A 15,018-nucleotide genomic window follows, 5' to 3' on the forward strand; every position below is an offset into this window, starting at 1 on the left:
AGGGAGATAAATGAGGAAACCTAGGGATATGGATAGTGATAATAATAAAAACCAGCACTCAGCTTCTCTAATGAAGGCTGTGGCATATGACATTTTGAACTTAGGAGATGTAAGTTGGCATTCCTAAGTAATCAATCAGTGAATGTAGCTCCAAACATTTGAAGTTTAAAAGGCTGGCTGTGGTTTAGAAATGAATGAAGCAAAACTTACGGGCTGAGAATCTAAAGTAAAAAAAGGAGGAGGAGTACATTCCAAATACATTATTATTTTTAATACTGTCCCCTAGTGAATCGGTCATTGTATTTTGCATTTTGAAAGCTACGTCAACATGCACAGTTAAGCCCTAAAATTCTGGAGGTATCAGCTTTTTATCCATTTCTTTAAAAAATTAACGTGGCAGATGTTTTGGCTTTCATATATTTGAAAAATGGGACATTGAAATAATCAATTATTCCTTAAGATTTATTTCCTGCCTTTCCTCCAGCAAAGAGAAAATATGTAACTCAAGGTTGAATTCTGGGGTGCTTGGTATGTTTTGACTTGGTTGTTTGCTTGTAGACGTTTCGTTACCCAACTAGGTAACATTATCAGTGCTAGTGAATGTGGAGTTTGTTCCCTCTTTATAAACAGTAGTAGCTTGCCAGTGTAAAAGCTAGCACTGTTTGGTGTGATCATCCATCTCTGATACTATGTCAAATTCTATTTCGAAGTAGAATTAAAACTGCATCTTCGAGTTTGGGCAACAAAGAAGGGCCACCATAGAACAACAAAGCCCTGCTAAATGAACAACACATGGGTAACATGACAGCATTTCTATTTTTTACTATTCTTTTCATCTTGTGTGCCAGATTGTTCGTCTAGCTGCTCAGAGAAATGCAGCAATACAGGTTTTGTGCGCGCACGTCTGCACTGCGTGTGCACACACAAACATGTGTATCACTAGTCACAGCCTGCTTACAGGTCCAAACATGGTTTTGTTAATGGCAAGAATTTAAGGCAGCAATATTTTGCTACTCTTCTGTTTGGGTACACTAACTACTTACCAGATTATTCCACCATAGAATAAGGAAAAGATGAAGTAAAACACAATGGACCCCCAAGTAACAAAATGATTTATCCAAGTCCAAAAGTGAGTCTCTATTGCCATCTATGCACAAAAAAAGAAAGAAAAACGTATCTCTTAATAAGAAGTAATTTCAAAGTTAAAGCCTGTGAAAACATTGCATGTTTTATTATTTTTTGTTGTTGTTGTTTGTACTTTTAAGTCAGTGCTGACTGAGGGCAACTGTCGGGACAAGTCTCGCAGTTTCCTGGGCGAGATTTCAGCAGTGGTTTGCCGCTGATTGCTGCCTAGGGCTGAGAAAGAAGGACTGGCCCCAGGTTACATAGCTGGCTTGGTGCCTAAGGTGAGACTAGAACAGTGGTGGCGAACCTATGGCACGCGTGTCAGAGGCGGCACTCAGAGCCCTCTCTGTGGCATTCATGCTGTGTCCCGGAGATGGCGAAGGAATGGCCCCTGCCATCCTGGCCCCGCCCACCCAGTCTGCCATGACCACCGTGGCCACACCCACCCGGCACCCGGTGATAAATAACTGGGTTTTGGGTTGCAGTTTGGGCACTGGTTCTCTAAAAGGTTCACCATCACTGGATTAGAACTCTCCTGGTTGTCTTAACTGCTGCGCCAAATTGACTTTGATATGTTTTATTGAGAACTGGTATTCTAAATCCAAGCTGTGCACAACCTTAGTTCTGAAACCCCTAACACAACTTTGGTTCTGCACGTGAATGGCTTCTTCCCTGTAGCTGACTTTTACGCTGGTCAACTGAAGAAGAAGAAGAAAAAAAAAGGCAGTTCTTGATCGAACGATCATGGCGGAATATAGCTGACTCTGTCCTTGGGAAGGATTCAGTAGGTGTATAAAAATGCAAAATTCAATCTAAACATCTGATTTTATTTATTATAACAATCCACCTCAGCAAACAACTCTCAGGGGATCACGATTCAAAACATAATATTCCAATTAAAACATTTTAAAGCAATAAAAACAGGAAAAAGCATTAAAGCAGTAAAAACAGTGTTGATTGTGTGATCAACAATAATAAGGCATCTGTTCAGGCATCAAAGTATTCTCCTGGCACTAACTTTTGGACTTTCTTGAGCCTATGTTTTTTTCCCCCGGATGAGGAGTTCTTTATAGCTGGGTTTAAAGACAAAGAAGCTTCTTTTGACCTCGCTTGAATAAATAATTTAGTCTCAGAAAACTGAGTTTGGAAGAATACAACCTCACCGACATTGGGAGTTTTCAGTTAGAAAAATCCCAACACAAACAAAACTCTTCCTGTTAAATACAGTATAGTCAAATCACTCCAGCACTGATCTCAGACTGTTATTATAAAAGACAATTAAAAATAGCTTAGAAAGCAAAATCACAAATGCACTGCAGTACCTTCATTGTAACCGTTATAACCATAACTGTGAAGACCAGGGTACCGAAGGTCCAATTTCCAAACATCTAAAAAGAAAAACCAAGAAATTTCATTAGATGGAAAACACTTGCTAACAAGCCAGCCCTACCAGATGCTCAAATGAACACTTGCCCATTTTGACAACTTAGTAAAATCAGTAGGGCAAAAGACAAAACAAGCCAATAAATAAATGAATTTCTACTTCTTAAGTGGAAAAAAAAAACGCAGTCGTCCCTGTTAGATTTCTGTGTAATTTTTCAGCTCATGTCTCATTTTGAATCTAACTGCTTTCTTTCTAGAGTACTGGTTGTCTCACCCAATTTGGTGTCACCCACAAACATCTGATATTTCCTCTACCTATTTCATGAAAAATCTAGACTTATGCACTTATTTCTTGAAAGAGCTAGACTGTGTTAAATATTGTTTCTCCTCATTTCATGAACTATTTTTACTTTATGGGTGGTTTAAAAAGTAGTTGTTCTGCTTGTTTGTGTTGTAATGCTACAGGAAGCCTCAACCTGATAAATACAGACCCTACAGAAAAAAAAATCCAGTATAAGTATGGTTGTGGGGAAAAGAGCGTCCACTGACTGTATTACATTCAATTATTCCACTACGTTCTAAAGAAGACATTTGAAAACTGAAATTATTCCACGCCAGAAAAGGGATTTTGGTACACAGCTCAACAGAGAGGTTATCCAAGTTTCCCTGCAAAAGAGCCCAGCCCAGCCCACAAGGAAGAAGCAAATTCCATCATCAATAGCAGTGCCGTCCTCTCACTTTGTACCTATTAACAGCATGTCAGTCCTTTTTTAATTCTCTTTTTCTTGGACTGCTGTCTGCAACCAGGCAATTGAAAATCCTGAGAACTGGGAAAAATCTAGGCTTGGTGAAAAGCTGAGGATGAAAGTCCCCTTCACCTAAAGATGGTTTGTCTACAAAGAGCTTTCTTTAAGCTGGCAGAAAGCAACGCTATTAATTAGTAGGTGTTTGCCATGGAGACTGCTAGAGTTGGAAGAGGAGATGATTCTGGTAAACACCCCAAACCACCCACAATTTGCATGAAGATTGTGTTTGTAGAAAGGCGGGTGGTGGTGGTGGTGGGTGGGAAGAGACCGAAGACAAAAAGCACGTAACTTGGCAACATTTCACTAATACACAAGAACCTTTCCTTGAACACTATTAGTTGTCCACTTAGAACAAGAAGGACTGGAAAGCTCTTCCAATCAGTTTCTCTTAATGTGTTCAAGGAGAATGAGCGATGCATTCTTGAACACGGCTACAAAGGTATCGCATCTAGCGTCGGCGTGTCTTTTATCCTACAACGTAAAATCTTACCATTTGCCTCTTAGGTTTGAGTACCTGATGACATGCACAGCATGAAAAAAAGGGGCAGGTTAGAAGGGAACTGAAAGTGCAAAATTGTAGTATACAGCCGGTTACAGTGCAAAGCCAAACCAACCCACAGAATTCACACATAACAAGGTGGATTCTTTCTTCCTGCACGCCAGCTACGCTGAAATTAAGAGTTAAACCATGGTGTACTTTTGTGCTCCAGCTAAAAAAATTGCAGACAGTGGTTAGACTATCCCAGATTTCTGACTGTGCCCATACAATGATACAAAACCAAGTCTACCCAGGGTATGTTAGTTTAACTGAAGTATAGGTAAAGGTAAAGGTTCCCCCGCACATGCGTGCTAGTCGTTTCCGACTCTAGGGGCCGGTGCTCATCTCCGTTTCATAGCTAAAGAGCCAGCGCTTGTCCGAGGACGTCTCCGTGGTCATGTGGCCGGCATGACTAGACGCCAAAGGCGTATGGAACGCTGTTACCTTCCCACCGTAGTGGTCCCTATTTTTCTACTTGCATTTTTATGTGCTTTCGAACTGCTAGGTTGGCAGAAGCTGGGACGAGTAACAGGTGCTCACTCTGTTATGCGGCACTCGGGATTCGACCCGCCAAACTGCCGACCTTCTGACTGACAAGCTCAGCGTCCTAACCCACTGAGCCACCGCGTCCCTTACTGAAGTATAACAGATCACAAATAAGTCAAATTAAGGGTTCTGGGAAACAGGTTTTTGCTCAGCTCTGTTCATTTTTAGAAGATGTTTATTCATAAGCTGTCAATAAATAACTTGGGCAGCCAATCCTCTGCTTGCAAATTTACGTGGAGAAATCCAGAGGACGTACACCACACAGAATATAAAACAGAAATATGAGAAGGTGACAGTCAGTTCCTGAAACCCCAGAATTAATATCCAACTGTTTGGCATCTCAGTTTACATAATGCTTAGGTTTATCTCCAGGTAATTAAAGTTTAGTTCTTTTTCAAGGACATTTGGATCTCAATAGCTATGTTAACAATAAGTTAACAAAACACAAACACTTCTGGCTGATGTACGTTTTACAATGATTCAGTTTACATAGCACATTACATACCCCACAATACAGTATTTTTTTCATAGTAGATTAGCATTCTACTTTACCTGGCCATTTCCTAACAACGAAGTGTCTTTTCCCATTAGAAGATAGGAGCCAAAGAAGAAAACAAATGCATGAAAAAATCCCAAGAAGGTCCAGTAGAGGAAAGGCTTAAAGCCCAAGTGGGCATTTTTACTAATATCTCTGTAGAAAGAAATGAAAAAAAAAGATACATTGGGTCTGGCAGCTATTTTCAAAGGAATGAAAATTACTGTGACGCACCATCTGGTCAAAAACCTATCCTTTCATTCCCCCTACCATCCCGGTCCCAACTGTTAGTACCTAGCCTTCCTTTCCCGCCGCCCTCACCATCACAACTGACGTTTTTTTGGATGAGAAATGAAATGTTTTGTTGTTCTTCTTCAAGGAAAGAAACAAGTCCAGTTGCCTTTTGAAAAAGCACCCTTGAGACAGCTACGACCTGGGTGACTGAGAATCTCCACAGACATCTTTCCTCAGAGTGTTAACTGCTTGCAAAGCAGTTTGAACATCCCCTGCTTTCTATAGTCTGGTCCTTAGCATAGTGGCTTCTTCACTGTCTTTGTAAGGGTTACCCATATCTCAGCCAGAGCAATTTCTGGCTCTGCTTCTAGAACTCTTTGGAACACCTTGCCTCCTGAGGTAAAATTGCCTCCCATCCTTCTGCAGGGGCCTGAAGACTTGTCTCTTGCCAGATGGCTGGGGGCCCCTAATGGAGGGCCATCACACTGGAGGTGGTTATTGGATTAAGAGGCAATCCCACCTTCCCATCCCTGCATCCTCTTCCCTCCCTCCACTTATTTTAACTATGTTTCATCTTGATTGGGATTTCTATTTCTATTCCTTTAAGATATTTGCTAGGATATTCTGGAAGCCACCCGTAGTCGTTTTGCTATGAGATGGGTGAGGAGGCAAATAATAAAATAAAATAAAATAAAAAAAAACAAACAAACCCATTAACTGAAGATGGTAGAACTTACTCTAAATTCTTAAAGATATAAAGAATACGCTCCATCATGGCCTAGCAGCACAGGAGTTCCTCTAATATTTCAAATTAGTATTAGTTGTTTCTATAAACAACCTCGACTTTAAAACTCAGCACCCTTTGGGTCTCTAACAAGTGGTTTTTGAGCCATACAACTTGCCTCTTACCAAGCAAAATCCTCTCTTGAAAAGACGTATGCTTACCGGTAGAGTGTTGGTTTGCTGTGCAATACATGAGGATGCACATGCTGTTCAAAAAGACTATACATGAGGACTGGAAGGGATGTGAAACAAATGTTGTACAAAGTTAGGTACACGCTGTCATACAGAGTCTGAAAGATGAGAAAGGTGGAGAATTGTTTTAAAATCCATATACGGAGAATTCAACAACAACAACAACAACAACCCCCATCTAAACGTCTGTTTTATTATGGTAACATTAACAAAGGAATGCAATAAAGCCAGTTTCTGTGACTTGAAGCCGTACAACTATAAAGGATTATTACAAATTCCTTCCATACCATACTTAAATTTCTTTTTCTCCCTCTCAAACACAAATGGTTTTAACATTCTTTTAAAAAAAATCAGTGTAGAGAAGTCTTGCAAGAACAGGAAATGTTGTGCTTAATTCTAGCTAAGTATGGGTTAACAGAAGTTCTTTTGTGCAACATCCAAAAAGATATTAAAAATGAACATCAACTTGGAAAAAATGCTCTCTCTCTCTTTGTAAGTATCAGGGAGGAGAAGAGGCTTTAACATTGGGCAAAGCTACCATAATAGTCAATAGTCAATAGTTTCTCAACCTGGGCAACTTTAAGGTGTGGAGACTTCCATTCCCAGCATTGCTGGCTGAGGAATGCTGGGAACTGAAGTCCCTACATCTTAAAGCTGCCCAGACTGAGAAACGCTGCATTAGATGATAGATGCTGAGTGGTCAAGAAAAGGTCTGCGTTTTTTCTTTTGTTATTTTCTTATTGAAGCAGGAAGCGGTTTGTCACCAAATTCAGTGCAGACCATCCCACGATCCAGGTGGAAGAAAAATAAGAACTGAAGCAGCTTGGAAGGAAAGGCAGGAGGGTTAGGGTGGGCATTTGCTATCATCTTATTCTTCACTTGAGACAGAAGCTCCTTAGCTTCTTTTCAGTCAGCCCACTTTTTAATTTCATATTATTGCCTGTTCAGAATAATACGTAAAATACTGAATTGGGAGGTAGGAAAATCAGCCTGCGATAAGAGTCAATCACTAATCATTCTTAAATGGGGCCAATCAGGACTACCAATAGTCTTTACTAGGTTATTTATCTATATCTATCTATCTATCTATCTATCTATCTATCTATATATATATATATATATATATATAGAGAGAGAGAGAGAGAGAGAGAGAGAGAGAGAGAAAATTCTAGAATTTGCTAGAATTCATATTAGAGTAAGAGCAATTAATTTCAGAAATGCAAGAAAGGACAAACATTACTGGCTACGGATAATCTGAGTTATAATACAGCACATCTTAAATTTAAACTGGTATACATTTAAATTAGCTAAATCTGATTAATAAGAAAATCCCTTCTTGATCTAGCTATCACTTGTCTCCCAGATATAAAATGAAACCCATTTTTAAAAGTGCTTTTTGGCTTTGTAACATAGAAAAAAATTAGCAGCTAATCAGCATTATCCAAAGATAAATATTACTTTGACTAAATTCTTATTCCGCATGGAACTCTTTAGTACAACTTTCAATTTTTATCTTTATGATTTCATAACAATAAAATGCTTCCCCACAAGAAATGGGATTGTTCTTAGATCCATTTTTGCAAACAGAAAATTTAAAGGAAAATATAGGGATGGAGAAACAGATGCTCTAGCTCAGGCATGTTAAACTGTCGTCACGCCAAAACCGCGCCCAGCCCATTGCCGGCAATGGGGAAAAAGTTGTGTTACATCGCGAGTTTGACATGCCTGATCTAGCTGTTAGTAATAGGTATTCAATTTTAGCTTTGATGTAGTGCTGACTTCTTGGTGACTGCCTACAAATCAGAATGTGAAGACAGAAAGAGGAGAACAATTAAAAAAACCCAGTTGACTACTCACTTGTTGTGAAAATAAACAGAAGAATTGATATAAAAACTGCGGTGTAATAAAACACACATTCTGGAAAACAAGATGTGATGCAACCAGTTAAGAGACATAAAACACCAAACATATCTTGAATATCAGAAGAAATAAAGAAGTAAAACAGAGGCCTTCAAACTTGGCCCTTTTATGCCAAAGTTGAAGTCCACAAGTCATAAAAGGGCTAAGTTTGAAGACCCCTGAAGTAAAACAATCCTGTCTACTGAGACTCATCATCCAGATGGATAATGATATCACTGACTGGAATTAAACTCTTTGAAGGAAGCAGTGGAGAGAAAATTCTCCCACAAGGCAGCTCAGCTTCCATCACTGTCACAACCAATGAAGCAGTCTTCACTAATACCATCACCCTAATCCACTTCAGACTTAGAAGCTCCGTGACTCGTTTGAAATAGAAATTGTGTCCTCTTTTTTCCTGACACCTCGCCAGAATGCTCTCATCTCACTTTGCCTTTAAACCACAATCTGGATGACGTGCACATCAAAAGAGATCATGCCCTGTTTATAATCTAGACTCTGCAACCATGATTAAAAGTTGGTTTACAAGAAATAGTTTTACTGCAGATGGGTTTGGACTGGAAGTGAAGAAATCCGCAGCAAGTTAGTGGAAGGCGATGGAAGCTCCTACTGAACATTATCAAGGAAAAACGGTACAGGTAGTCCTTGAGTTACAGCCATTCATGTAGCAACCATTAAAACTTACAATGGCATTAAAAACTGATATATGAGTGGACCTTACACTTATGACCATTGCAACATCCCCAGGATCATGTGATTAAAATTCAGGTGCTTGGCAACCAGCATTTACGACGGTTGCAGCATCTCAGTGTCATATGATGGCCATTTGGAATCTTCCCGGTTTCTGACAAGCAAACTCAGCTAGATTTGCCTAATGACCAGAAGCTTCACTTAACAACTACAGTGATTCGTTTGGCAACCATGGCAAAAAAGGTTGCAAAACTGGGCACAACTCACTTAACAACTGCCTTGCCTAGCAATGGAAATTCTAGTCCCAATTGTAGTCAAAAGCTGAGGATTATGCGTCTACATTCAAAGGTTGTTTTTACTAGAGACCAAGCCTCCACGTTCACAGTTCGCTTTAAAAAGTGCTTTGTAGAATGCTATATTTTCTTTTTTTCTTAGCTCTCTGGAACATGGGTGTCAAACTGCTGGCCCGCAGGCCGGATGTGTCATCCGGAAGCCGCACCCACCCCATGGCTGGCAACGGCAAAACCGTTCTGATATGTTGTGCGACGTCATGTGACGTCACGGGTTTGACATGTCTACTCTAGAACAATGAGGAAAGATGGGGTGAAACGTTGGATACAGAACTCCACCTGGATTCTTTTGTTTGTGTCACCTACATTCAATACAATTAAGGGAATCAGGAAAATGAATAGGATGGAGACATCTGTGCGTGCATTCCTGCATAAGGAGATGCATAACGCCTTAGCATGGTTAATATGCTGCCATTGTTAAATGCTGGGGCTTGAAATAAAATTTGGGAAAATGCTAGTGTCAACAATGAGATAGAAGTAGATCCGGTTTCTGCAGTACCTCTTTTTTTTTTAATAGCACCCTTCCAAACATTAGAAGAAAAGAAAGGAAGAAGAAAAAGTTCTGAGCTAAAAGAATCCCCAATTATATGCTACAGACACTTACCTTGTAAAAAAAGTACTGTACAAGGGTTGCTATCCTAACATAATAAAGGTGGCCATGGACAAAAAGTAACTTGGAGAGGAATTTAAATCTTGCTATTGCATAGTCACTGTTTCTTACAGCTTGTCTGCCTTCTTTGCCCATGATACCTGCAATTTGGATAAGCAAAAGTAACAAAAGTAACTTCTCTTCCTAAGTGACACATGTAAGTCAAACAACATATGCAACAATAACAGAAGATCCAGCCTTTTAGTGTGCTGTTTGGAGATTTAAAGGAGGCCTGAGCAGACAAGAGCACACCTTTTATTCCACAACTAAACCAAGATTTTAAACATGCATAAATACGTTCTATTGCTGAAGTACATAACCAATCTCTCTTTTTTTCCATGGAGGGGCTCAGAAATATTTCTGGGGGAAAAAATACTTCTACCAATAGCCCTCTTCACCATTTACTATCCTTCTCCAGATTAGTGGTTTTCAAACATTTTGGCCTCAGAACCAATTTTCATTATTGAAAATGACTGAGAATCACAGAGAGCTTTGGTATATGTGGATTATGTCTATCGGTATGTACAGATATTATATTAGAAATTAAAACTGAGAAATGGTAGCATATTTACTTGATTTTGCAGACACTTGAAAGGATCTTGGGGACCCCACGCTACACTTTCTCTGCTCTAGAGAAAGCTGCTTGGAAGCAGTGGAAAGCCACCAATTCCCATAGAAAAAAATAACAATTATTCCTACTTTCTTTACTAACTTAGGTTCCTTCAAATATGCTTTTATTTATTTATTTATTTACTTACTTACTTACTTATTTATTTACTTACTTACTTACTATACCGCCCTTCTCCCGAAGGACTCAGGGCGGTGTACAGGGCAATAAAAATACAATATACAAAAGTTAAAAATAAGATTAAATAGAACTAGCCCATTACAACAAATAATTAAAAATTACTAAATAAAATACCCCAAACCCATTAGACCAGGCTGGCTTGTTCAAATAGGTAAGTTTTCAGATCACGGCGGAAAGAGCGAAGGTCAGGAGCCATCCGGAGCTCAACCGGTAATTGATTCCAAAGGGCTGGCGCGCCCACAGAGAATGCTCTCCCCCTGGGGGCCGCCAGCCGGCACTCTGACCAGCGGCACCCTGAGGAGGCCCTCTCTGTGGGAGCGCACAGGATGAAGGGAAGTTGACGCCGGCAGCAGGTGCTCCCGTAAGTAATCCGGACCCATGCCATTTAGGGCTTTATAGGTCATCACCAGCACCTTGAATCTCACCCGGAGGGCAACTGGAAGCCAATGCAGCTCGCGGAGTAGAGGTGTTACATGGGAGTATCGGGAGACCCCCATCACAACTCGCGCAGCCGCATTCTACACCAGTTGAAGCCTCCGAGTGGTCCTCAAGGGAAGCCCCATGTACAGAGCATTGCAGTAGTCTATACGAGAGGTCACGAGCACATGAGTGACTGTACGCAGGGCATCTCGGTCCAGATAGGGTTGCAACTGGCGCACCAGGCGAACCTGGGCAAAAGCCCCCCTGGTCACAGCTCCTATATGATCTTCCAGATTGAGCTGTGAATCCAGGAGGACACCCAAGTTATATATTAGCATATACCTAGCCAGCATTAACACTCACAGCATATTTGGAGGACATCAAGTTGCAGAATGTGTGGTGTTATTAATTTACTTATTTACTTGCTTGGCTTATAATTCTAATAAATCTGAAAAGAATTTGAGTGGCCTGCATTTCCATCTGACATTAAGATGATTAAAAGAAAAACAAAATTATAATCTAAGAATTAACAATTACAACTAAATTTCAAAGAAAATGTTTGCAACTGAGAAGATGCAATCGTAAAGCCATTCCTGGTTGGCAAGCTGGATGTAAATATGCTTTATTTATTTAAATATCTTTTGCTTATTATTTTATTTAACTGACAGGCTCCTGTATACATAGAACCTAGTTTATTATTTTTTCATCTAGAGAGATGATACCCATTGTAATCCCAATTAATGAAGTTTAAATACAGTGAGACTCTGACCATCACTTAAATATTACCTATGCCAACATGAGCTTCTTGTATCATGCTCACATCATTAGCTCCATCACCAATAGCTAATGTGATAGGCTTCTCTGGAGATGTTTTTAGCAGCCGTACAACCTGTAAAAGGAAGACAATACTTCTTTAAAACAAAACTGACATTATTTGGGAATCAGTGATTTGAGACACTGAGGTTTCTCAACAAACTCAAGAGAAGGCAATGCTTAAAATTCAAACATTTAACCAAAACATTTTCTAACGGATAGAAAATAATTCAGAGATTAAAACTGTCTCTTTCAAGGAGTTACATCAATCCTATGTGTTTCCAACAAATCAAGAATTTATTTCCACTGAAAAAAACTGATTGAAGGAACATTGGCTTTGATCTAGGCTTAGTTTTCCTGATCTAAAATGTCATCCAAATACAGCTAGATTTTTTCCCCCCTCAAAGCAAATATGGTGCATAACTAAAATGCTAGTTTACTTGGCTTCTTCTCTTAAAACCTCAGGAAAGCTATTTTAGAAAAAAGGAGTGCACATCTTCTGTATCAGAGGCAGGGAGCTTCTCCCCCACTGCCAAATTGTAGCTCCCAGCATTTCTCACATGCTCACTGTGTGGAATCAAATGCAGGACCCAAAGCAAATAATCAAGGCTCACTGCAGTGTTCATTAAACAGTATACACTGGTGAAAGGAATTGCTACACCAAGACTTTTGAGGCTGACTGGCTGGGAAATGTTGGTGTACTTTGGGTACAGGTAGTCTTCGACTTATGATGACAATTGAACCCAAAATTTATGTTGCTAAGTGAGACAGTTTTTAAAGTGAGTTTTGCCCCATTTTATGACCCTTCTTGCCACCGTTCTTAAGAGAATCACTGCAGCTGTTAGGTTAGTAATAGTAAGTGAATCTGGCTTCCCAACTGACTTTTACTTGTCAGAATTTCCCAAAAGGTGATCACATGACCCCCTGGGACGTTGCAATTTTCATAAATATGAACCAGTTGCCAAAGGTCTGAATTTTGATCACGTGACTGTGGTGGGCATGCTGCAACAGTTGTAAAGTGTGAAAACCGGTCATAAGTCACTTTCTGCAGTGCTGTTGTAACTCTGAACTGTCACTAAGCCGTTCAAAGTTGAGGACTGCCTGTACACCTAAGAGGACATGCCAGCCGTATAGCAAGACAGGCAATAGTAAGCCCTATTGTCTGTCTTATTTTGTAGCCAGGTAGACAGGTGTTATTGGGCAGAACGCTCAATCCTTCTACACTCAGCTTGAAACAGGAAAGTTGAGAGAGAGGCTGTGGCAGGTTATTAACAGCCAAGCCTGGCTGATGCACAAATTCCATGAGTTCCTGTTAATTCACACCTTTGCTTTCTGCAGAGGTGCCATACGACAGCAGAGCACAGCAGAGCAATTTCGGCAGACCTCCATGAAGAGTTTCTCGTGTTGCCTGAGGGCCAGGGAGAGGCTGGTCCCATCCACTACCAGCCCGTGCTGGATTACGTGGTCATCCTTTATTCTAACAAAGGAAGGAGAAAACGGGAGAAACAAATCCGTTATTGTTTCATGAAGGCCAACAATCAAGACACATCAAATGCTTTAAGAACAACTGCAGACAATGAGGACAGGCTGAACTAGGAACCCTTCCCACTCGCCAAGCGGCAGCCTCATTAGCTTCTTGTGTGCTCATTTTGTAGCGAAGATGATGGTGGAATAGGACTGCTTTATTTTCATACTGGAAAATTCTGTTAGTAATGCGGGACAACATTTCGAGTCGGAAATGTTTTGTTTTTGTTGTTCTGAGCTGAGCACAAGTATCCTCGATGTTGTTTTCAACCATTCTAATAGTGCTCCGAGTTCAAAAGAGGGCCATGCTGAGCTTAGAGTACTGCTGCTAATGCCAACACAACTTATTTGTAGTTCAAAACCAAGTTTTTCTAGCTTAAAGTCAAGTCTCTAATTGAAAAAAAAAGAATGTTGGAATCTTTTAGTACAGTGTTTCTTAATTGCTTTTTCTCTCAGGACTCCAATGCTAGAACTGTGTTGGCTATTTTGGAATATTTTGAACAACAGAAAAATTATGGAGGGCCCCAAAAGAGCTTTTCATTCCATGGCTTATATTTATCAATGTCTGCCATACTAAAAATTAAAATGGATGCATTTACTGCTGCTGTCATTTCTCACAACTGCTTGATAGGATTTTAATATTGTTATTATTTTTAAACACAGGCTGGCAAATAATTTTGATTTTCAGCTCCCCTGACAGTTTCTTGGGGGACCCTCAGGGAATTTTGGACCACATTTAAGAAACACTATTTTAGAAACCTCGGTTCCCCATCAGAGGCTGTTGACATCACTTCAGAAACGGGCAAGGTTTTACCTCTTGGCGAGCTGTCTCAGTTGCTCCGCACACGTGCTGTCTGATTTGTGTTGCACTAGTTCCAGGATGTTCATGGTTCTGTGGAAGTGTCCACATGATAAGCTGACGCTTACCGCTGTTTCATGTTTGTCTCCCGTGAGCACCCACACTTTAATCCCTGCCAATCGAAGAGCTTCTATGGTTTCCTGGACTTTGTCTTGCAGCCTGAAAGTGAGCAAACTGCATAGGTGAACAAGATCAGAACTCATTGGGTCAGGATCATAACATCTCTGCTTAGACAACGTAGCATAGCTGTTAGTCCAAAATCAGAAAGATTCTGATAGCTTCTTTCCAGACTAACAAATTTCATCCAAAGATGACTACAGCTCTGATGAAGACGGATGTGATGAAGTGAACTGTAGTTCAGGAAAGCTTATCCCTTTGGAATAAATTTTGTTGGTCTGAAAGGGAGCTACCAGGCTCCTTCTGATTTTTGATTTTGTGGAGGTTACCTGTTTTCACTATTAATGGAGAAGATCGAAAGGTTTGCCCTCCAACCACTGGATATTTATATTCAAGCACTATTTCAGCTTTGGATATTTCATGTCTAAGCATCCAATGGTTTTTTTCTTCAAACTTGGTGTTTTACATCAAGCTATATTCAGGCTTATTCCAAGAAGCAACATCTGAAGAAACTATGTTCATTTTTAACAAGCCCAACAGTGGGAAGTAACATCTAGTGACTTTGTTTGATTTTGGAAAAGAAAAAAAAAGCAAAGTAGGAAGGACCTAGGAGATCACTAGGAAATCCTACAGTATAAGCTAGAGTAGGTAGTTACAAACAAACGAGTATTCCCAAAGAATGTTGCGGCAAACTACTTGCACACTGTGGTGAAGAAAATGTCACCAAGA

General features: G+C 40.1%; 1 protein-coding gene across 2 annotated transcripts in view; it reads right to left on the reverse strand.

Annotated features, from left to right (window-relative positions):
* Nucleotides 1-15,018, reverse strand: part of ATP11B (ATPase phospholipid transporting 11B (putative)) — a 412,741-nt gene that overhangs the window by 343,768 nt on the left and 53,955 nt on the right. For both annotated transcript variants that reach the window (XM_083363879.1, XM_083363878.1), the window contains exons 19-27: nucleotides 14,128-14,331; nucleotides 13,113-13,266; nucleotides 11,763-11,865; nucleotides 9,704-9,849; nucleotides 8,000-8,059; nucleotides 6,113-6,240; nucleotides 4,951-5,089; nucleotides 2,448-2,513; nucleotides 1,044-1,147 (exon numbers count right to left, since the gene is read on the reverse strand). In XM_083363879.1, coding sequence (XP_083220005.1) covers nucleotides 1,044-1,147; nucleotides 2,448-2,513; nucleotides 4,951-5,089; nucleotides 6,113-6,240; nucleotides 8,000-8,059; nucleotides 9,704-9,849; nucleotides 11,763-11,865; nucleotides 13,113-13,266; nucleotides 14,128-14,331 — 1,104 coding nt within the window. The remainder of the gene's footprint in view (nucleotides 1-1,043; nucleotides 1,148-2,447; nucleotides 2,514-4,950; nucleotides 5,090-6,112; nucleotides 6,241-7,999; nucleotides 8,060-9,703; nucleotides 9,850-11,762; nucleotides 11,866-13,112; nucleotides 13,267-14,127; nucleotides 14,332-15,018) is intronic.

This window comes from Vipera ursinii (assembly GCF_947247035.1).
Source record: "Vipera ursinii genome assembly, chromosome: 5".
NCBI classification, from domain to species: domain Eukaryota; kingdom Metazoa; phylum Chordata; class Lepidosauria; order Squamata; family Viperidae; genus Vipera; species Vipera ursinii.